Consider the following 23,868-nt stretch of genomic DNA (forward strand, 5'->3'; position numbering starts at 1 on the left):
CTAAGACCTCGGGTTTTATAAATATTCTTTGAAACGGTCAACTTGAAGGTTTTTTTTGTTTTTTGTTTTTTTTGTTTTTTTTTTTTAAAAAAACAAATAAAAAGTATCTTTCACATCATTTTACTCTTTATTGCTACTGAGTGCTAAAAGCTTGTGCACACTCAGCTCCAATCCCTCAGGTCACCCTCAGGTCTCTCCAGGTTCTTTCTGAACGCTGACTTTATGTTAAGGCCCTTGGGGAGGTGCTCTGGCTCCCAGACATGGCCTTAAATGAGGGCTGTGGTCCTGCTAGTGCCCAGGGAGAGAGCTTTGGTCCTTGGGGTCCAGAAAGAGGCAGTGGCTTTGCCCTGCATCTTCCAGCCCACTAAGAATGAGGCAGGGTCTGGAGAGAGGACTCTGCACAGGGTCACGTTGTTCTGTACCAGGATGTAACTGGGAGCCCACTGATGGAAGGATGTGGCCCCATAGGGTAGATCCTGGAGTGCCCCGTGTTAGTACAGTCCCTACCTCTACTTCCTAAGAAGAGAAGGATGAAAGTAGCATTTAGCAGCCACAAACCATCAGGGAACCTGTGTCCTTGGTGTAGCAATTAGCCCTGAAGCTCAGCGCAAACATAAAGTTAGATACGATCAGGGACAGAAAAGATGAAGAGAAGACAGTACTTGAAAGACATTGGGTGCCCCAGGTTCTGGTTGAGGATGGTTTTGGATTATGGAGTCTGCAAACAACATGGACCCTTTCCACTTTCTTTAATTGACTTCCAGTGCTCCATACTCCCGATGCCCTCTTACCTTCCTGGCCACTGCATCTCAGCTTCTAGACTATGGAGTGCCCCCCCACTACCAATTTTTCTTCCCCTCATCCAGTCCCTTAGCTTTGTCATCTGTATTCTGTCAATTCCCAAATTTTCATCTTCTCTGAACTCCAGGCTTATATATTGAAACGGTCAATTTGAACTCCCAGTGAAATTTGTCCACTTAGAATCCAACATGGCCAAAACACAGCTCTTAATTCCACATATGCCTTACCCCAAATAAACCTGTTCTCCCTTAGTTTTTCCCACCTCAGTAAGTGGCACAATTATCCTCCTCATGCAACTGGCTGCAAAACTGAAGTTATGCATCTTTTTACCCTCCCTGCAGCCCACAGTAAGTGAAGAAATGGAACGTTGCCCAAACCCCTGAATTCCCCATGGGCTGCTTCTTGTTCAGACTCTTTTCCCTCTCCCCAGAGGAAACCTGGTTTGCCTTTTATGATAAACATTTCCTTGTTTTTCTTTATAAATTTTCTAAAGAGTATGCATCTCAGAACTTTATATGTAAATGTTGCCTGTTTTTTTAACTTCATGTACACAAAATCATTCTATTTTAACTTCTTGCATTTCCTTCACTCAATACTATGTTTGTGAGATTCATCATGCTTAGAATGGAGCTCTAGTTCATTCATTTCCTGCCTTCCTTTCATTATATTTGTTGTTTGAATACATCACAACTTACTTATTACTAGTATCAATCTATGTCTTTAAATACCCAAATACAGTCCTTAAACTCAGATTGCATAAGGCATGGTAGCACCTGTAATTCCAGTGATAAGAGAGGCTAAGAAAGGAGGCTCACAAGTTCGAGGCCAGTTTTGGCAGCTTAGTGAGATCCTGTCTCAAAGAGTAAAGACTACCAGGTGTGGGCCAGGGATGTAGCTCAGTGGTAGAGTGCTTGCTTAGCAAGTATGAGACCTTGAGTTCAATTCCCAGGACCTCAGAAAAGGGGTAGTTGAGGATGTAGCTCAGTAGTAAAGCACCCCTGGGTTCAATTCCTAGTACCCCTTCAAAAAATTAAACTCGTTGATTCTATATCATATTTTGGGTCATAATGACCATAATTTAAGCAAAAATTCATACATTGTCATGATAAACCCAGAGTCATAAGATGTTGGGCTGATGTCAAGCCCTAATATTTTTTTAAATAAATGACAGAAAAATGCATTACAATTCATATTACACATATAGAACACAGTTTTTCATACCTCTGGCTGTATATAAAGTATGTTCACACCATTTGTGTCTTCATATATGTACTTTGGATAATGATGTCCATCACATTCCACCATCATTTCTAACCCCATGCCCCCTCTCTTTCCCTCCCACCCCTAAGCCTTAATATTGATAGGGCTATATTTCTGGAGGTACTACAAGGAAGTCTGTTTCTTTTTTCAACTTCTTGGCTTCCCACCCTCTTCCTCCATCCTCAAAGTCAACAACATTATATCTCTTTGATCATTTTTCCATAGTCACAACTCCCTCTGACCACAGCCAAAAAAGAAGTTCTCCACCTTTAAGGATCTATGTGATTAGATTGATCCATCTGGATAATCCAGAATACCTTTTCCATTTCAAGATGATAAAATTAATTGCATCTGCAAGGTCCCTTTTGCCATGTTAGGAAACATATTCACAGGTTCTGGGAATTTGGACATAGACTGGTGGGAGTGGGGGAGCATTATCCTGCCCACTGCAGGATCCAATCAGACCAGACAGCCTGAGTTAGAGAATTTATGAAGTAAGAAGCCCAGGGCTGGAGGCAGTGGGCATGATGCTGCTCTGGGTGCTGATGCATATATAGATGTAATTATACTTGCAATGTGTGGGTGCATAATAAGTTTCCAGGTTTCAAAATAAAGCACAAAAGAGGTGGAACAGATTTGGGAAGGAATGCCTGAGAAGGGCATTCAAGAGGTATATGCCAAGAGGTTGGAAAAATGGGTCTGAAATGATGTTACCTTCTAAATTGTTCAGAGCAGATCTTGGCCATTCTCTAAAATGTGTATTTACTTCTAGTGAAAATTATTTTAGGAATCAGCGAGGCTTTACTGAACATCTTCTGCATTGTATGTGTTTGCTTGCTATTGTTGTTCATTGCCTTTCATTGTGAAAAATATTTGCATTTTTTTGGGGGGGTTGTTTGTTTATGCTTTGTTTTCCCCTTGAGGTGAAATCCACATAATGTAAAATTTAACATACGCACATTAGAAAATTTATAATAAAAAACACAGTAACAAATGTGGGTGGGGATGTGAAGAAAGTGGAAGTTTCATACCCTGCTGGTGAAAATGTAAAATGGTGCAACCACGTTGGAAAACAGATTTGCAGTTCTTTAAAATGCTAAACATAGAGTTGCCAAATATTGAGCAATTCCACTTCTTGGTACCTCCCAAGAGCAATGAAAACATATGCCTCCACAAAATGTGTACACAAATATTCACAATAGCATTGCAATTATGAATACATTAAAAAAACAAAAGTGTAAACATCCCAAATGCCCACCAACTGATGAACGAATGTGGTATATTCATACGATCAAATATTATTCAGCAATAAAAGGAGTGAAGTATTGATAGATGAAGGACTTGGACAGTGATAACCCCCAGGACAGGGAAATGACAACCCCAACAAACTGTCAGACCTGGAGGAAGAAGGAGGAGGAAGGCAATCATTAATCCTCTCCAAGTAAATCCTCTCCCAGTAGCAATGGGTTCTGGGAGGAAAAAAGCAAACTTTCATTCTTTCCCGGGTTCATCCCTTCCTGGGTTCATTCCCAGGATCTCCACCAAAAGCAACCATGTTGGGAAGGCCCAGCAAAAATGGGTAAATGAACCCAACAACAATGGGTCCTGAAGGGAGGAGGCAGATACTAAAAAGCTGAATGCTAGACTTTCACCCTTTCCCATTGCCAATGAGTCCTGAAAGAGAAAAGTAAATAGTGAATCTCTAGGTAACAATGGGTGCCAGAGAAAGAAGGTCAACAGTGAATCCCATTTACTGAGTTGCTGAGCCACACTGATAGAAATGGAAGTACATTTGTTCCTAAGGAAACCCTTGGATACCACCTGTCTTGGGAATTCTGGCTCTGGATTCTGGTGCACTTCAACCTCTTCCAATCTCCCCAGTTCTTTCTCATACCCAGTTAATTCCACAGGCTCCTACAGTTTGTGGGCTGTACTACCCAAAGCCCTGTGGGCCCAAGTCCAATTTTTTTCTAGCATCCACTTACTACCCAATCGATGGAAATTCAGGCTGCCCGCCTAATACTCAGCATTGCTCTCTAATTCCCTTTCCCTTGTAATTTATAAAAACCTCCTCTCCTGGGTAATGTCAGTATTTGAGTGGTTCTCTTTCTCAAGTTTATCTTGTGGTTGGGAATGGAACACCACATTCCATACTAGGAGGAGAACTTGCTGTTTGGAGGAATTCTTCCTTTTCTTTCCCATCCTAATCTTCTTAAATAGTGGGGAAAGAAGGGTGGCATTGGGGGCAATGGTTAATAGCCACAGTGCAAATCAGCACTCCTATGTAAGACTTGATGCATCTAGCCCCAAATGTATCTCTTTAGAAAGATGCCCCAAATGTATCTCTTTAGAATACAAAGAACTTAATCCTCCATTCTGGGTCCTGGTTACCAATTCCGAGACAATAGGAAAAGGTCTTCTTATCCCCTCACAGTAATAAACAACTCCACTGTTTTGCTAATCCAGTGGTTCCCATCACTCAAGGTTAAATCCACACTCTTTTTTTTTTATCATGACCCCCCAAAACTTGATGGAGCCCTAGCCTACCTGCTTTCCTAACTTCTCCACCCACTCTCCCATCCCTCACTTTGTTACAGCTGCCTTAGGCAACTGTTTCTAAAACAAATCAAACTTATTTCCACCGGAGGACTTTTGCACCCGGGGTCCCGTCGGCCTGGTATTCTTTTCTCTCTGTAATTGCCTCCTTAAATCCAAGTTACTAAATTATTGATTTAGGTCACCCCAGACCATTCTAATTCATATTTCTGAATTACTAATTCAGAACATTACATTGCTAATTCCAGAGCATATATTCAGGGAGTAATGGAAGAAAGCATATTTTTTTAATGCACACACTCTCGATAAAGTAATATATCAGGAACACGTAGGTATAATCACTTTCTACTTTGTATGTGATGCTCCAAAGAATTCCAGTTTAGGTCTAGGAAATTGAGACTGACTTTTATGATATATGAAGTAATTATATAAACCCATTGGCTGCATCTAAAAGTCTACCTATCTTTGTGTTAAAATTTTACACTATTTAAGGCTTATCCCAAGCAGAAAATCCTGAGTAATAGGAGATCAAATAATGAAGTAACAGGTAGTAGCAGTTTGCTTATGCCATCGATCAGGAGGTCGTGGATTTATCTGAAATTTCCTTTTTCTCTCCTTTAATATCATTAAATAGTATCTTAGTTATAGATGTAGTCTAGGGGGTCAGGATGTCCAAACTTTGGTAGTGACCCATGGGTGAAGATGGCATCGAAGCATCAACGTTCCCCAGGCTCTAACTTGGCCTCACTTTCTCCCGAAATTATCTTGTGTTTTACGTCTTTATTGTCTGCCTCAACCGCAGGCGCCAGAGCTGTATCCGGCCACTAGATAGGCTCAGTCACTAAAAGGACACACCAACATTCAATCCACGCGGCCCGGCCCGCTGGCCCTCACTGCGGTCCCCACCAGGGGGCGCGGAGTCTTAGGGGCGGCCTCTGAGAGGCCCGCGCGCGAGGCCCTCTGGGAAGTGTAGTTCACGTGCCCGCCACGGCTCTGGGGGTGCGGGAGCGAGGCTCCGGGTGCGCAGGCGCACTTCTGGCTCTACCCCGCCGCTGCGGCCATTGTCCAGCCCAGTTGCGGCGGAGGCCGCTTTGGGCAGCTAACCCTTCTGCAGAAAAGACCTGGAGAGAACAGAGCCTGCGGCGGTGGTCGAGGGCCGACCTGAGGCCCTGGGTAGGCCTGAGGTCACAAGTCCTGAGCCCCCTGGAGGCGCTGATTCGGAGTGCGCGGGTCGGCGCAACACTTCTCACGGGTTTGAGGGGTGTCAATTGGGCTTCGCCCACCATCCTGCGGGTGTGACTGGGCGTGGCTGGAGGGGGTTGTCCGAGAAGCCGCCTAGCCCCAGTTTGGGGGAGGAGGTGCGGCTGGCCCTGACGGGATCCGCCCTCCTCCCCACCCTCCGGGCAGAAGTGGCTGGGAGCGCGGGCGGAGGCGGGGCGGGCAGGGTGGGGACCCTGGTTGCAGCCTGGTGAGTGCGCGCTGTCCTCTCTCCGCAGCCGCTGTCCAGGAGCCCGCCCCGCAGAGGCAGAAATGGCCCCCAGGCCTCCGATGGCCGCGCCCCAGGTGAGCCGCCGGTTCCGAACCTCCCGGGGCATCCCATCCAGCGGTGCTCTGGGGCGCTTTTGGAACAGTCATTGTTCTAGAGACTCCCATTCCTGGCTCGATTGCCGCTCCGAGCCCCAGGCACGCAAAGTCCCAGGATGTCCAGAGCCTGTGGGGAGGGATTCCCAAAAGTCTGGCGGCACTGTGGGTTAGAGGAGACCACGGTGGTGCAATCCTGTGAGAGGAGTTAAGGTTAAATGTGTTGGGAAGTCCCGAGTCCTCATTGCTAGTTCTTTGAACTCTGTCAATGAGGAATGGAGTGGGTGGGGTGACAAGATAGAAAATTGTAGAAGAGGAAGTGACAGTCAGTGAGTGAAAAGAGAAGAACCCCTTCTGATCCAGAAGCCCATCAGGGGCCAAAGAAACCTGATCAAAATATGACTAGGAAGAGGTTGGTGATGGGGCTTTCTTGGGCAAGACCAAAAACAACAAAAGAAAACAAAAACCACCAGAGTTAACCAGCCCCGAGATTTTTTTGTGGCCTTTTCTGCTTTAACAAAGGTCTGATAGTGCACACACGCATCTCCATATTAATTAATTAATATGAAGCTGATTTGTGAACCCATTTGTTCTTGTGACAGAGAGTGCATTTTCTAGAAACATCACAACTCAAGAGTATCCATTAATTTACATAGAGTATATTGGTGAAAAATATATCCAGTTTTATCTGGATCTTTTAGTCCATACTCTTTAGAATTAAGGAAAAATTGTAAATTATGTTGGTATATGAGACAATCAAGATCAATCCAGAAAAACGTACCAACTACTAATGTCCTTTAAAAGCCATTTACAAAAAAAGAAAGAAAAGCTTACCCTAAATTAAGCACACAGAGTATGCTTAAATACACCTGTGTTCTTTTACTGCTTGTTTAATTTTGTTTTATGAGCCTTATGACAGTACTAGAAATAGTTATTTAGTTTGAGTAATCATTGTTATCACCTTTTCAGTGTTTCCTCTGTAGGCTAAGAATTAGGATGGCTTAATATTTCATCTGGGGGATGGCTCTTTCTGAAGGAGCGTTCCTTCCCACCCCCCCCTTTGTTTAGAAACCTAAATGTTTATTGCATGTATTAAGAAGGGAAGTTGGAACATTAAGGATAGAGACTACACTCAAGGCTTTTAATATGACAGTCTTAATGAATCAAATACACCAAGAAATAATAGATTATCATGAAATAAATAAGCTAATTAGTAATTTAAAAGTGAGTAACAACAATTAAGGAAGAATTAATTTCATAGTAACAGTTATTCCTGCCAAAGAGCATTTTCATCTTTAAGAAAACAAGTGGTTATTAAATTGGAATGGGTGTCTATTAAGCATTGTTAATATAAATGATATATTTTAGGAATAGCAGATTATCTTCCAATTACAAATTCTCTTTCTTATTTTCAGACACTACTCAACCTACAAGTGACAAATTATCAATATTGTAGGAGGGCTTTTTAATGGTGACAGTGGCTATGTGTTCTAAGCAGTGAATTTTAAGTCCTCTTTAAACTTTACTTTTAGAGCTATACTTCCCAAGCACTCTGGCTAGTGACATTTTCCTGGAATTTTTGATGGTCTCTTGAGTTTTCTAACTCAGTCTGCAGGTGATGACTGGAGATGAGGGACAGGAAAGAACAGAACACTGGCCCTAAGTGGGGCTTTTTAGGCAGAACTTTCCTTTATCAGTGGTTTTCCTTCTTTGAGCATGGTCCTCAGGGGAGTGCAAAGATGAGTGGGGGTAGAGTCTCACACAGAAGTATAGCACAAGAGAGGTGGAGTCCCTTGTTGTTGCAGAGGTCCAGAGACTGCTGTGAATTCAGGGAGAAGATAAGAAGTTCTGCCTGTGGAAAGGAATCAGTGGAGATGCCACCTATGAATAGAAATGGAGTCTAAGCAGGTGAAAATAAGGGGGGTAAAAGTAGAGCTGACTGACTTTGTGTGTTAGGGGAGTTGAGAGGTAAGACCTGTGACAACAGATGTGGGCTGCAGGCAGCAAGTGGACACTAAGGAGCTTGTACTTTTTTATTTTTGGTCTTATAACCCATTCACTCATTTATTTATTCATTCAACAGATAAATCATTGAGCCCCTATTATATGTCTGGGCACTTGTCTAGGCAGTTGGGATACTTCAGTGAACACAATTATAAAGGACTTTGTTCTTATGGACCTTATATTCTAGAAAGAGAAGAGAGTTGGAAGAATTCAGTAACTAAGTACATTTTATAGTATTCTAGAATAGTTTCATAGAAAAAAGAGAAAGGTAAGAGGGAAGGTAGGGGACTTGTGATAGGGGTACAGATTTTGGGGTGGTGGGTACTGGGGATTGAACTTGTGTGGTTTACCACTGAGCTATATCTCCAGCCCTTTTATTTCTTATTTTGACACAGGCTCTTGCAGAGTTGCTGAGGGTCTTGCTAAATTGCTAAGGCTGGCCTTGAACTTGTGACCTTCCTGCCTCCACCCCCCAAGTGGTAGGATTACAGGCAAGCACTATCATGCCCAGTAGGGGTACAATTTTAAATAGCAAGGCTAAAGTAAACCTTATCCTTCCTGAAATGACATCTGACCAGATTTAAAGGATGTGAGGGAATTAAGGATGCAGACATTTAGGGGAAGAGTGCAGTGGTTAGAGGGAACAGCCTAATGCAGGATGTGTCTGGTTTATTCAAGGAGCAGCTAGGAGACCAGTATAGCTGGAACTGATTTTAGGCAGGGAGCTAGTATAACTCTAAATATTGCCATGACTGATGAGTCATAGGAGAAAGTTTGAAAGTTGGAGCTCCTTTAGAGGTGTTTTGGTAGGTGTAGTTGACAAATAGCCAGAGTGTCTCCACCTGAAGTAGGAGGGAATGGGAGCAGAGACGGAAGAGATGGAAGCTCTTAGAATTAGTAGCCTCTAGGATTGTGAGTAGCTTTATCAGTGTAAACACTCTGCATCCGTGTTCTCCTTCTTTATATGTGTACTACATTTTCAGTTAGGGAAAATAAAAAGGTGTTTTCCATTCACCAAAACAGTAAGAAATGATTGAGAGTTTTAACTTAATGGGGAGGGATCAAAGACTGGTCTCTGCTGACTCAAGATTCTAACAGCTCTGTGGTTAGATCATCTAGTTGACCAGACCCAGGAAAACGTGGTCTATGTCACCCAAATTCAAGACAAGATGCTTCAGGGCCATCAGGGGAAGTCAAGCCACTTCTTGATCAGGTTAGGATGATTTCTGGTCAAGAATGTTAGAGCTCCTTCTATTCCTTTCCCAGCTTCCTTCTGAGCTAAGAAGTGGAGCTGGTCTTTAAGCCTTAGGTCAAATACACCTTCTCTTCCCTCTGTGCATTCCTAGAAGAACTAGCTGTGCATGCCTATGATGTTACTGTTCTTACATAGTATGGAGTGGTGTGTTTTCCCCCATCAGTTTCAGGCTTTGAGCCCTTGAAGGGCAGGGCCATCTGACTCCTCCTTTCTATTGCTTACTTCAGAGTAATCTTGAGGTAGGTGGGTATAATAAGTGAACATTCAGAACAACTAACCCCCCAGTGGCAGTTTTATACTTTCTGCATTGTAGTTTTGATTTGCAACTTTCTAATGATTAATGAAGTTGAGCATCTTTTCATATACTCATTGGCCATTTGCATACCTTCTTTGGAAAAAATGCTTTTTTTTTTTTAATTTTTTTTTTTTAAGAGAGAGTGAGAGAGGGAGAGGGAGAGGGAGAGAGAGAGAGAGAGAGAGAGAGAGAGAGAGAATTTTAATATTTATTTTTTAGTATTCGGCAGACACAACATCTCTGTTTGTATGTGGTGCTGAGGATCGAACCCGGGCCGCACGCATGGCAGACGAACGCGCTACCGCTTGAGCCACATCCCCAGTGGAAAAAATGCTTATTCAAGCTTTTTTCTTGTGTGTGCGTGCGTGCGTGTGTGTGTGTGTGTGTGTGTGTGGTGCTGGGGATTGAACCCAAGACTTGGCAGGCACATGGTGGGCAAGTGCTTTAGTTGTGAGCTACATCCTCAGTCCTTTTTGAGTCACCATCTCCATAAAGTTGCCCAGGCTGGCTTCAAATGTGATCCTTCTACTTCAGCCTCTCAAATAGCTGGGATTGTAGCTCTCCTTTGCTCATTTTTTTTTTCAGTTGGATTGTTTGTTTTTTTTGTTGAGTATTAGGTGTTCTCTGTATATTCTGGATATTAATTTCAATACAATGGTGTTTTAATAGAAAAAGAGGCATTTGTGATCCCTCTTCTTTAGTGCCTCTGTATTAGTGATTTGATGAATTTCCTTCTTTTCTCTCTATTCATGTTTTTTCCTTTAAACATTTTAATTATTACATTTAAATTTTTATTTCAGCCAGACACAGTGGCTCATGCCTGTAATTCTAGAAGCTAGGGAAGCTGAGACAGGAGGATTGTAAATTCTCAGCAACTTAGTGAGGCCCTATGCAATTTAATGAGAGCCTGTCTCAAAAAAAAAAAAGGTGTGTGGGGAGCCAGGCACGGTGGTACATGCCTGTACTTCTAGCCACAGGGGATGCTGAGGCAGGATGATCAGGAGTTCAAAGCCAGTCTCAGCATGGTGAGGCACTGAGCAACTCAGTGAGACGCTATCTCTAAATAAAATACAAAAAAGGGCTGGGGATGTGACTCAGTGGTTGAGTGCCCCTGAGTTCAATCCGTAGTACCAAAAAAAAAAAAAAAAAAAAATGGTGTGGAGGGAGGCTGTGAATGTGGTATAGTGAGTGCCCCTGGGTTCAATTCCTGCTACTGAAAAAGAATAAAATAAAAATTTATATCATTTTTATGAGGATTTATCTTTTTCTATCAGTGTTAATAGCAGTATTATATTGTTTTGCATGAATGTATTAAAAGTTACATAGCCATTTCTTTTTTAAAAAAATATTTTTAGTTATACATGGACACAGTATCTTTATTTTGTTATTTATTTTTTTATGTGGTGCTGAAGATCGAACGCAGTGTTCTGCCACTGAGCCACAACCCCAGCCCTAGACATTTCTTTTAAGACATTTAAATCGTTTCTCCATTTTTTTACTATTATAAATAATACTGGATAATCCCATTTGATTATAGTAGATAATTCTTTCAAAATACCATTTGAAAAATTTTCATCTGTATTCTTTAGTGAAATAGCTCTCAGAGAAAGAGATCTCTGCCAGATTTTAGAGACATGCTTAACTTAACTTTCATTTGTAGAAACATTCTGATAGCTTTTTTTTTTTTTTTTTTTTTTTTTTTGGTATTGGCAGTTTAACCCAGGGGCACTTTATCACTGAGCTACATTTCCACTCCTTTATATCTTTTTTATTTTTAGACAGGGTCTCACTGATTTGCTGAGCCTTGCTAAAATTGCTGAGACTGGCCTTGAACTTGCTATCCTCCTGCCTCATCCTACCAAGACACTGGGATTACAGGCATGCACCACCATGCCCAGCCACCTAAGGAACTTCTAAAAATGCTTGTCAAGGTCTCAGGCAATTTAGATAAAAGTTTCCCAGGTAATTCTATTCACTCTCAAAATGCTTGTGGTGGTGATTCTGAAATGAAGTATGAGAAATTCTTGAGGGAGAAAAATTTGAGTAGATGGCAGTAATTCTGAAGTGGAGAAGTGGACTAAAGGCTGGAGGAAGACATGGAGGTTGGAAGTTCTGGAAAAGCTCCACACAGGAAGGGAAAATTGAACTTGTTCTAGAATGATGTCTGGGAATTTTTGCCATATAGCTGAGGGAAGAAAGTACACTGTGATCAGAATAGGATGTACAAAGGCAAGGTGACACAAAAGAAAATATATTATTAGGGCAGAGTCCATGTGGTAGAAATATGAGGTGTTATGGCAGAAGGGCAAAGTCTGAGAAAGACGAATCAGTAGCCTGGAAAAGGGTGAACTGAAGCAGAGATCTAGAATAATCTAGAACAACATTGTCCCAAAGAAATAGGAGCTATATCTGTGTAGTTATTTTAATTTACTAGTTTTCAAAATGTGAAAAATAGCAGATAAAATTAATTTTAGTAATACATATTATTTAACCCAATATATCCAGAATAGTATCATTTCTGTTATTAATACTTTAAAATTACTAAGGCGGTATTTGACTTTTTTGGTACTAAATCTTTGAAATCTTTTGTGTATTTTACACTTAACAAATAAGCTTGATGTAGTTAAGGACAGCAAGATCAGGATAACTACAGCCTAGTGCATGATAGCAGAGCTTAGATTTTATTTTTAATATAGTGGATACTATTGATTTTAGACAGTGAAGGGCTGGGGGTTGTGATTCAGTGGTAGAACACTTGCCTAGCATGCATGAGGCACTGAGTTTGATCCCCAGCACCACATAAAAATCAATAAATATAATAAAGGTATTGTGATTTTAGGCAGTGAAACAGCTATACTACAGAGTGCTGAAATGGTTCAAAGTAATAAGGTGAAATTATATATACTAGTATGAAAAGATCTTCAAGATACATAGTCAAATGTAAAAGGCAGGTTGTAGAATTTTAATGTGAAAGTCATAAAACATAACTTCTGTATGTATGTGTAAAATATGGACAAGAGACTTGTAAATGTATATACCAAACTGTTAAGAGCAATTGCTTCTGGAAAGCAAAATGGGATGGATTAGTTGTGGGGGTGAAAGAGGGCTGTCATTTTTTACTTGCCACTGTATTTGAATTTTTGTAACAGCAGAAATAATTGGGCCACAAGGAATCGGTGATTCTATAAACAGCCTTAGTTTGGAAGGAAAACAGGAAGATAGCTAAGTAGGGATATAGGGTTATAAGACAAATTGCCCCTCATGACTTTCTTGACAGATATACTAGATTCTTTGTAGAGTTATATAATTGACAGCATATATAACCCAACATTGCAAACACATGATTACTGCTTCTAATAAATCCCACCATATGTTCCCAGTATTGCCATGGGAACATTTGTAGGGTTGATCCCTAGTTGAGCAGGAATGTGATCTTGTAGGAATCAGTGACATTCAAAGATGTGGCTGTGGACTTCACCCGTGAAGAATGGCACCATGTGGACCCTGCTCAGAGGAACTTATATAGGGATGTGATGCTGGAGAACTACAACCACCTGGTTTCTCTTGGTAAGAATCACTTCCCTTGGTGTCCCTCCTGTTGGCGGGTCTTTCCTTTCTCAGTTGCTAAGGGTGTGGTGCTCATAGTCTAGGTAACTATGAGCAGGGTGTCCAGGGATTAGAGCTTATTCATGCCTTTAGGACTCACCTTTCTAGGATTTTGAGCCTTCTCTTTAGGTGAAAAGTCTTTATTTGCAGAAATGGAAATAGGCACTTTGATTGCATGACTCCTTAAGTTGCACCTTTTTTTTCCTTCAGAGTTCCTGAGGATCAAGGACTAGTACTGATTATAGGAGGGTTCTTTGTCCTTGCACAAACACCCAAATCTTGTGTATTTACCCATGAGCAGGGTATCAAGTTTCCAAGCCAGAAGTGATCTTCAAATTGGAGCAAGGAGAAGAGCCATGGATATCAGAGGGAGAAATCCAAAGGCCTTTCTGTTCAGGTAAATGAGTGAGAATTCTACTTGTGCAGACAGCGGCACAAGCTTAGGGAGGGGGCACCATCAGCAAGCTTAGGAACCTCTTAGACCTGCAGAGGAAGCTGAAGCCATCTTCTGAGTGACATCTATGCATGTCTGTCTTCTCCACTGATACCTCTCCTGAACGTAGGTCTTAAGAGAAAATGGTACCCCTTTTTCTTCTCTTAAAGTAGCCTTTTACCCTAGCTCAGAAATACTATCTCTGCCTTATCCTGCATCTGCCTGCTAGATTATATTTTCCTTGGGTATTCTCAGACTACCTTCATTATGTAGCAATCCTTTTTCTTACTCATTCAGACATAAATTGAACTTCCATATCTCCTCCTTATTTTGTCTTGTTGTTTTCACTGTTGGATGCTATGGACTTGTAGGAAATACCTCAGCCTTGATTTTTTCTTTATAACCTGCTTCTAGACACCTTTCCCTGGCCACATTCCTTAAACACCTGTCTTAGGAGCAACACTATCTTGCTTCCATTCTGTAATTATGCTGGTTGGATTCATTGCCTCCCTTTGTATCCCTCTAGTACATCCTTTCCCAGTCTCCTGGCTTGTGTGTGGGGTGGGGTTATGGGTTTTAAGTCTGTGGTAGTCAGCTTTCTGTTACTGTAATGAAATGCCTGGAGTGATTGACTTAAAGAGAAAAGGTTTATTTTGGCTCACAGGTTTAGAGGTTCCACTCATGATCAATTAGCCCTGTTGCTTTGGGTCTGTGGCAAGGCATCACATCGTGACAGGAGTGTTTGGTCAAGTGGAATCACTCACTTCATCAGCCAGGAAGCAAAAGAGAAAGAGGAGAAGGCTAGGATCCCATGATCCCCTTCAAGGGCCTTTACTCAGTGACCTAAAGAATTCCCATTGGGTCCCATCTCATAAAGATTCTATCACCTCCCAATAGCTCTACCCTGGGGACCAAGCCTTTAATACATGGGCCTTTGGAGAACACATAACATCCTTACTGTAACAGGGTCTTTTGTTTTTGCCCCAAGTGAAGCCACTTAGGAATCTTCAGCCTTCTCTGCTTTCTTTCTCTGTGACCTTTCTAAAAAGTTGCCTGCCTTTATGGTAGCTGCAGCTCTTTATTCTATGCTGTGGATCCAGAAATCCTCCTTACTTGTACCCTGGTCATTTTTTTCCTTCTCACAGGACCTTCAGTTGGAAGTCTCATGGAGCTCATATTATCTTTTATGATCTTCCATCCCCAGTCAGCACATTTTGCTACTTTGCCCATTATTCATTTCTGCCTTTGCCTCTTAGAAACCACTGGATTTTCTGATCCCTTAGGCCAGACACAATAATCAGTTTTTGTTTTTTTTTTTCTTTCAACCCAGGTTATTTTCCTCTTTTGTGAAGCATCTTCAATTTCCCTGTCTCTTAACTTCCACTGGTGGCATCCTAAATTATGCCTTGGGCTAAGATAGTATACTATAATTCACAGGTAGAATTTCTCACTGTCTTTTCTTTTTATAATCCATGCTGAATTGTTAAAACAATGGCTTTATCAAGATATAATTCCCATACTGTAAGAGTCACCTTTTCAAAGCATATAAGTCAGTGTTTTTGTGTGTGTGTGTTTCAGAGAGCTGTGTAAACACCACTACTGTGTTGTATACTATATTATGCAAAACGTTAGAATGTGCTCATCACCCTCAAAAAACTCATCACTCCAGAAACCCATTAGCAACTCACAGCCCACTCTCCACTCCTCCCAGCCCCTGGAAGCCATTGATCTGCTTTCTGTCTATGCTGGACGTTTTGTATAAATAGATTTATATAATATATGACTGGCTTCTTTAACTTGGTACAGTGTTTTCAAGGTTGATGCATGCTGCAGCCCATATAAATACTTCATTTCTTTTTATGCTGAGTTATTTCATTGTATGAATATGCCACATTTTGTTTAACTGTTCATCAGTTCATCGACCATATTGGTTTTTAATATATTATCTTCATAAATCTTTCACGTCTGACAAAACTTTCCTTTTATTTACTGTACTCATTATAAGAAAACATAAGTTCCTTTAATTTTTTTACTAAATTATTTTTTATTCTAATTTGTTATACATGATGGCAGAATGCAATTCATCTCATATACACATATAGAGCACAATTTTTCAAGACACTGATTGTAAACAAAGTATTTTCACACCATTCGAGTCCTCGCACGTCCTCATACATGTCTATCTCATCACATCGTCTTTCCTACCCCCATGCCCCCTCTCTTCCCCTCTCTCCCCTTTGCCCTATCTAATGTTCCTCCATTCCTCCCATGCTCCCCCCACCATCACCATTATGAGTCAGCACCTTATACTGAAGAAAACATTCAGCCTTTGGTTTTGGGGGATTGGGTTACTTCACTTAGCATTATATTCTCCAACTCCATCCATTTACCTGCAAATGCCATGATTTAATTCTCTTTTAATGCTGAGTAATGTTCCATTGTGTATATATACCAAAGTTTCCCGAAGTTCCCTTAATTTAAAAGTTCCCTATAATATCTTCTAGAATTACCTTTCTGTTTCTACTAAAACAAATTCCCCTTTGTTTGAAATGAATAATGGGCAAAGTAGCAATTCCCCTTATAAATAGTATATGCTTTCCCTCATTAGGGAGTATGTTCTACCTCCCCAAAGCCATCTATTCTTTGAGTTCAGATTCAAATAAAACCTGATATACATTAATATATTTATTTCTTCCCTGGTCACAAATACAAGTTCTGTCCTCTCCACTATACAAACTCAGATTTATTTATATTTCTGTATATACTGTCTATTTGATTGACTATTATAGAATCTGGCTAGGGAGAAAACTTTCTCTTTCCTTAATTTCAATAAGCTTTCTTGAATGCCCCACTGATAAGGATTCTAAGAAAATACAAAGCATTCTCAGGCCTTAAGAATTTAGAATTGATTCTTGAAGGGTAAGGAATTTGAGGTTTAGTGGCTCTTAGTTGTTGTTTTTTCCCTTCTCAACATTTCATTATGAAAAGTGTAAAATATATTGAAAAATTGAAAAAAAGTACAGTGAACACAATATACCTACTACCAGAATTATCACATTTGTTGTCCTTTACAATTTTTTATTGTAAAGGACAACGAAATCTTTTTTCATATCTGTTCATCTATCTATCGGTCCACTTTTTGATGCACTTCCAAGGAAGTTGCAGGCATGAGTACAATTCATCACTATATACTTCAGCATGCATATCATTAACTAGAGTTTTGTTTTTTTTAAGAAAATGTTACATACAATGAAATGTTTACCTCTTTTATGTACCATCCACATGGTTTTGACACATGTATTCACAAATTTCCATTTGTAAGGGCAGAAAGCTTCCTTTCCTTAGTTTTAAAAGCTTGCTTTTTTTAGAACCTAGAAATTAATTAATTCCCTGTTATTGGTATTCTGAAGTAAAAACAGACTTAGAGATTCATTTACATAGCTAACCAAAAAAAAAAAAAATCCTTTTTGGTCAAGAGAGGTGATTAATATAGAATCAGAGCTCTACACTAAAACTGTAGCCCCAGTGGTAAGGACAAAGATGATTTACTGCTGTGCAGTGGTGCATGCCTGTAATCCCAGCAGCTCAAGAAGCTGAGGCAGGAGTTTTGCGAGTTTTAAGCCAGCCTCAGCAACTTAGCAAGGTCCTAACCAACTCAGGGAGGCCCTGTCTCTAAATAAAATATAAAAAAGGGCTGGGGATATTGCTCAGTGGTTAAGGCCCCTGGGCCCAATCTCTGGTACCAAAAAAAAAAAATGCCTCTTGAAATTCTACTTTTTCTCAGTTTGTAAATTATAATTCTTGATCTTCAAGTATGTCAGATATTCATTGACTGAAGATTTTTCTCTGCACTACTTGGAGACCCAGAACTTCAGAGGTGACTTGAAAAGAACTATGAAATGAATGTAGTAGGAAGGTAGATTTTGTGGTTGTTTGTAAAATGGACAGGAAACATGTAAAGCATACAGGATCCTACAAGATGGACTATGATCCTATTACATTTATATCTATGCCTACACTCATACTCACTTTTTCCTTTGTTCATTAACAAGCCCACCTATATGGGCTTTCCTAATTCACTATAGTCTTACCACACATTCTACATCTATAGTCTTACCACATATTCTACATCTATAGTTTTCACTATCACCTCTCCTAACTCTTCCCTTCCTCATTTTGGATCTTCACAGACTATGAGACTGTTTTCAAAACACAATCATGTATAATTTATCTCTTTCATTTCCTCATTTCTATTACAGTGGTTGGTTTTAACAGGAAGAATTAGGGGAACTTTTGCACTTTGCATTTCTTTCAGACTGGAAGACCAGGCCTGAAGCCAAATCATCAAATCTGCCGCAGGGTATATCTGAAGTATTCCACAGCACAGATGATTTCTCACATGCCACAATAGAAGACCCCTGGGATATTAGTAGCCAGTTAGAGGGGCATCAGGAAAACTGGAGGAAACATCGGGGGCCAGAAGCATCTACCCAGAAGAAAATCCCACCAGAGGGAAGTTTTGCACAAAATAAATCTGGTGAAGACTCTAGATTGAACACAGACCTGGTTCCACAACTGAACAGTCCTTCAAGCATAAGGCCTAGTGAATGTGAAACACTTGGAAGCAATCTGGGACATAATGGAGAATTGCTTAATCAGAACAATATCCTTGCAAAAAAGAAACCCTATAAATGTAATAAATGTAGAAAAGCCTTTATTCACAGATCATCACTTACTAAACATGAGAAAACTCATAAAGGAGAAGATAATTTCCCCAATGGTACAGGTCAGGGAATTTATCCTGGAAAGAAACACCATGAATGTACTGACTGTGGGAAAACTTTCCTCTGGAAGACACAGCTTATTGAGCATCATAGAATTCACACTGGGGAAAAACCCTTTGAGTGCAATGTGTGTGGAAAGGCCTTCAGGCATAGTTCATCCCTAGGTCAGCATGAGAATGCTCATACTGGAGAGAAACCCTATCAGTGTAGTCTCTGTGGGAAGGCCTTCCAGCGCAGTTCCTCCCTTGTTCAACACCAGAGAATTCACACTGGAGAAAAGCCTTATCGCTGTAATCTCTGTGGGAGGTCCTTTAGGCATGGTACATCCCTCACTCAACATGAGGTCACTCATAGTGGGGAGAAACCTTTCCAGTGTAAGGAATGTGGGAAAGCCTTTAGTCGATGTTCTTCCCTTGTCCAGCATGAGAGGACTCATACTGGAGAGAAACCTTTTGAATGTAGTATATGTGGGAGGGCTTTTGGTCAGAGCCCATCCCTTTATAAGCATATGAGGATTCATAAGAGAGGCAAACCTTACCAAAGCAATAACTATAGTGTAGATTTCAAGCACAATTTATCTCTTACTCAAGATGAAAATCTACTGGCTGAAGTGAAATCCTACCATTGTAATGACTGTGGAGAAGACTTCAGTCACATTACAGACTTTACTGACCATCAGAGGATCCATACTGCTGAGAATCCCTATGATTGTGAGCAGGCCTTTAGTCAACAATCTGTTTCCCATCCTGGAGAGAAACCTTATCAGTGTAATGTGTGTGGGAAAGCTTTTAAAAGAAGTACAAGTTTCATAGAGCATCACAGAATTCATACTGGAGAGAAGCCCTATGAATGTAATGAATGTGGAGAAGCCTTCAGTCGACGCTCATCACTTACCCAACATGAGAGAACCCACACTGGAGAGAAACCCTATGAATGTATTGACTGTGGAAAAGCCTTCAGTCAGAGTTCATCTCTTATTCAGCATGAGAGAACTCATACTGGAGAGAAACCATATGAATGTAATGAATGTGGGCGGGCCTTCCGAAAGAAAACCAACTTGCATGATCATCAGAGAATTCATACTGGAGAAAAACCATATGCTTGTAAGGAATGTGGGAAAAACTTCAGTCGAAGCTCAGCACTTACAAAGCACCAGAGAATTCATACACGAAATAAACTGTAGGAACCCTACACTTAGGAATATATAGAAAGCTTTAGCTAAAATACTGTTCCAATTCAGTATTCAAGGATTTTTATTGGAGAGAAAGTTCAAGAATGTAATGTGTGTGTGTGTGTTTGTATGATGTGTGTGGAGAAAATTTAGCACTAGACAGAATTTTATACAATAAATTAAAAACTACATTCTCATATGTGATTAGAGGTGTTTGGAAAAATTACAAACAACATATATAGCCATTTGGAAATTATATTCCTACACATTGGACTTTATAAAGCTTTTAATATGAGTATTCAGATCACCAACTTTGACAGCTTGACATGTAACTTCCACTGTTTACAGCCTTTAAAAAAACAAAAACAAAAACACCCACAAAAACTGCCACACTAATGACAAAACTTATTTTAAACATTGCTTGACAGTTGCTCTCAACTGCAGTTGTTACATAAAATTCTCTGTGGAAACCATTTCCACCTCCAAGAATTTACCACTTAAAGAATTAGGTAATTAGCCCAACCACTTCATTGTACAGATGAAGAGTACTGAAAGCCAAAGATTTGAGGTGGTTTGTGCATTATAGGATGGTACATCCTATAATGACAAAGCTGATTGGAGAATGGAGGTTTCCTGAGTCTTTGGCTCCATAGCATTGCTACTATGAAAGGGTATTCTGAAATTCAAAAGGCTTTAAAATAAATTTTAAAATAGATACCCATGGGTTGGTTGGGCACTTTGAAATTCCTAAAATCATAAGAGACAACAAAGTATGCAAATTTGTCTCAAACTTACAAACATTGCAAGCTTACAAGCCAAAGTGTTAACAGAAACTAGATAGTTGAATTATGGGTAACTTTTCCTTTTCCTGGTTATATTATACTTTCAGCTAACATGCCAGTTTTATGGAACTAGCAAGTCCTTTTATTGTACTTTTCATTGCACTCCCATGAAAAAAATCCTGTCCCAAGTTTCCTGTAGCAGATCAATGGGAAAACAACACCAACTTGCAGATTTTTTTTCCAAATTAATTTTACACTGCATAAGTCCAGTTAACCAGTTACCTGTTGCCATAAATTCTGTCTTTTGACTCAGAGAAACAGCATGCTTTGGCTCACTGTGTGTGCGAAAGAATATTTTGCCATTACAAAAAAAAAATCGGCTTGTTTTAGCTGCATGGTGTTTCTCCATCTGAAAAGCTTGAGCTAAATATTAATCTCCCACTCTGACCCCTAATGGCCTCAAGTGCCTCCCATAAGTTTTCTGAAAAGAATTTCCAGAACCTTCATTGGTTAACATCGGTAGTGCAGACAAATTTGAAAGCAACTGTGGACATCGATCCCTTCACGCAAGAGTCATTCCCCTGCAAGACAAGCAAATTTCCTAGCCCTGATTATGATTCTCAGGGAGGGGTGAAATGAGTGGTGATGATGGTGAACCCTTCATACTTTATTCTTTGTGTGCCAGACGGCAGGAGTCAACACCCTTCTCTCATCCTCAATGAGGTAGCTCTTAAACAGTGTTCATCATTTTTTTTTTCAGGGATAAATAAGCATGAGTGTTGAAATGTGGTATGTGAAGCCCAATGAGTGTGTCACCTATGAATCAAGATGGATAGGACATTCCATAGTAAATCTGCCTTTTCTAGATGTTAGCCCTTCAAAGAAACCTTTTTCTGTGACACTTGTTGCTTAGCACACACAATGTCAAAGCCATGCTTGTGTTGACACATAGTTTGATGATGGGTAATTCAGTCAGGTCCTCTCTGACCATGTGGTTAGGATGCCTGTCAGAAACTTGTGCTGAGGGATAAGGGGTCCCTATATTGGACTGCTTGGAGGGAATCCCATGAATTGTAACCAATTGAGTGCTGCTTCACTGTTACTGAAGTTTATAAAAACTCAGTTCCAGAAGACCCAGAGGGAGACCACTAGTTTATGTGTGGAACAAGTCTAAATCTAAAGTTGATTCTCCATCGATTCTCAGCACATCTTCATTGACTCCCTAGGGAGGAAGCCAAGGACAGATGAGTGACTAATTGAGCAGAGGGCTTTCCTAATACAAGCAGTCATGCACGGTACACTTATGAATATCCAGCCTTTTAGGGCTATGTGAAATGCATTCTGTAACATGATTGTATTCTTTCAATAAATTGCCTTCTGAGTTGAATGGGAGTCAGTTTGTCTTTTTCAATTTTCAGAACTTGGCTAAGATAAAGGATGCCACATCAAGAAGAAGGGATTAACTGATAAACTCTTCTCAGCCAGGTAAGTTAATAGTAGCTATCATTTATTTATGTTTAGTGTGTGAAAGACATTGTGCTTAGTGCTTCACTTCCATCATTTCATTTAATCCTCACAACTCCTGGTTAGAGATGCTGTGGCAGCCCTTGTCTTTGCCCAGTGTTTTCTTTTCTTCTTTTGTAACAATCCCTCCTCAGTGACCACAGGAACACAAATCAGTGTGTCCCCAGAGCTCAGTAATTTTTCTAGAGTCAGGCATGTGACCTAAATCAGGGATAAATATGCATGAGGGTATTTAGTCCTGATTTTTAGGGGCAAATCAATCAGAATCCTTTGCTAGAATTTTTTCAAAGTTAAACTTTCAAGGTAACTTTTTTTTTTTTTTAGTAGTGGTGGGGGTATGCTGGGGATTGAACCCAGGGGTGCTTTACTACTGAACTACATTCCCTCCCCTTTTTATTTTTTGAGACAGGGTTTTGCTGAGTTGCTGAGGGCCCTACTAAATTGCTGGAGCTGGCCTCAAACTTGCAATCCTCTTGCCTCAGCCTCCTGAGTCAGGCATGTGCTACTATGCCTGGCTCAAGGAAACTGTTTTTGAATATCTAGGCTGTAAAGGTGAAGGCCTAGAGCTTCCTAGAGTCTGATTTTTGTTATTAGTGATGGGAGGTCTCCTGTAGTAGCAGAAGATGAAGCTGACATCCAAGTATTCTTGTTTCTGTTCCCTGAGGTCCCTTGGACCAGTTCAATTCCTGAAGCTCTCTGGAATTCCATGAGCTCCCCACTATCAGTCCAACAGTTCTTCCTTTTTTCCTAATTTTTTGTGTTTCTGTTTCTTGCATTAAATAAACTGAATACATGTATTATAGCCTTGTTAAATAAATAACTTACCTACAGTTGTACTGTCCAAGACAGATTCAGGCTATAAATCCAGGATTTTCTGACTCCACCAGTATAGCTCTTATCCTCAAACTATGATGTCTCCAGAGCCATGTTACATTCAGGAAGTACATGTAATTCATTTGGGGATGAATGGATGAAGGGATATGATGACAGGTTAGGTTGGAGGCTGAGAAAGACAAAGTGGCTAAGGACTTTGGAATATTTTTCTTGACTATTCAATAAATTAAATTTCCTAACTACATCTTTAATATATCAGTTATTTACATTTGCCTATATGATAGATAAAATCTTGTATTATGCTTTTAAAAAGTTTATCATAAATGTCTTTCATGTTGATGCAGTGTCTTGATCTTTTTAAGTCCCTTATTTGATTTTGGTATTGGTTTTTAAAATAATGACATGGAACATTTTTATGTTTTAAAACACCCTACTTTTTTTTCTTACAATATCCAGAATGAGATCAAATAAAATATCCAGAATGGTATTACAGATTCAGCATGCATAGAGTAGTATGCCAGTTGTTATGAGATTCAGACAAGAATAAGCTGCATGCAACAGTATTCAGTGCAGGATGAATAGTCTCAAAATTGCAAGAGAGCCAGGAGAAAACCAGTCTCCACTCCTGTGTGTTTGTGGAAGGGCCCAAGGCAAGCATTATATCTGCCAGAGTATCTAACACACCTTACGAAAGGTAAAAAAATACTTTTGAATTTATCAGGTAGTGATGCTCAGTTCTTTACAGTGACAATAGGCTTTTAGAAAATTGGTTAATTACTCATCTGTAAAAATGCAAATGTCACTTCAGTAAAGTTTTTGCTAACTACATCCTATATCAACTAAATTAATCTCCCTTCATTAAATTTTCATACCTTACTGGAAATGTCCTTTATGTTACCACAATTTGTGTTTGTGATTACTTGGTTTTTTTCTCATACTAGATTGTGAGTCCCAATAGGGAGGCTCTTTTTGTTCTGCTTAT

The 23,868-nt window shown here is 40.2% G+C and overlaps 1 protein-coding gene across 4 annotated transcripts; it reads left to right on the plus strand.

The window, feature by feature from the left end:
* The first annotated feature begins 5,676 nt into the window (after positions 1 to 5,676).
* Positions 5,677 to 22,006, plus strand: Zfp90 (ZFP90 zinc finger protein). Of its 4 annotated transcripts, none has more exons than XM_076837747.2 (5): positions 5,677 to 5,847; positions 6,114 to 6,180; positions 13,193 to 13,319; positions 13,660 to 13,755; positions 21,947 to 22,006. In XM_076837747.2, exons 2-5 carry the CDS (start codon positions 6,148 to 6,150, stop codon positions 21,955 to 21,957), a joined length of 267 nt encoding a protein of 88 aa, XP_076693862.1. In that variant the 5' UTR covers positions 5,677 to 5,847; positions 6,114 to 6,147; the 3' UTR covers positions 21,958 to 22,006. The 4 variants fall into 4 exon arrangements, with proteins under 4 accessions (XP_076693862.1, XP_076693859.2, XP_076693860.2 ...); XM_076837744.2 differs by lacking the exon at positions 21,947 to 22,006 and adding an exon at positions 18,107 to 21,822; XM_076837745.2 differs by lacking the exon at positions 21,947 to 22,006 and adding an exon at positions 18,107 to 21,822 and having other exon boundaries at positions 5,677 to 5,790.
* The last annotated feature ends 1,862 nt before the right edge of the window (positions 22,007 to 23,868 follow it).

This window comes from Callospermophilus lateralis, chromosome 18 (assembly GCF_048772815.1).
Source record: "Callospermophilus lateralis isolate mCalLat2 chromosome 18, mCalLat2.hap1, whole genome shotgun sequence".
In the NCBI taxonomy this organism is placed as follows: domain Eukaryota; kingdom Metazoa; phylum Chordata; class Mammalia; order Rodentia; family Sciuridae; genus Callospermophilus; species Callospermophilus lateralis.

Coding starts and splice junctions, on each gene's coding strand:
- Zfp90 (XM_076837744.2), top strand. CDS start 6,148: ATGGCCCCCAGGCCTCCGATGGCCGCGCCCCAG. Junction 13,320..13,659: donor CAACCACCTGGTTTCTCTTG/GTAAGAATCACT, acceptor ACCCATGAGCAG/GGTATCAAGTTTCCAAGCCA. Junction 13,756..18,106: donor CCAAAGGCCTTTCTGTTCAG/GTAAATGAGTGA, acceptor CATTTCTTTCAG/ACTGGAAGACCAGGCCTGAA.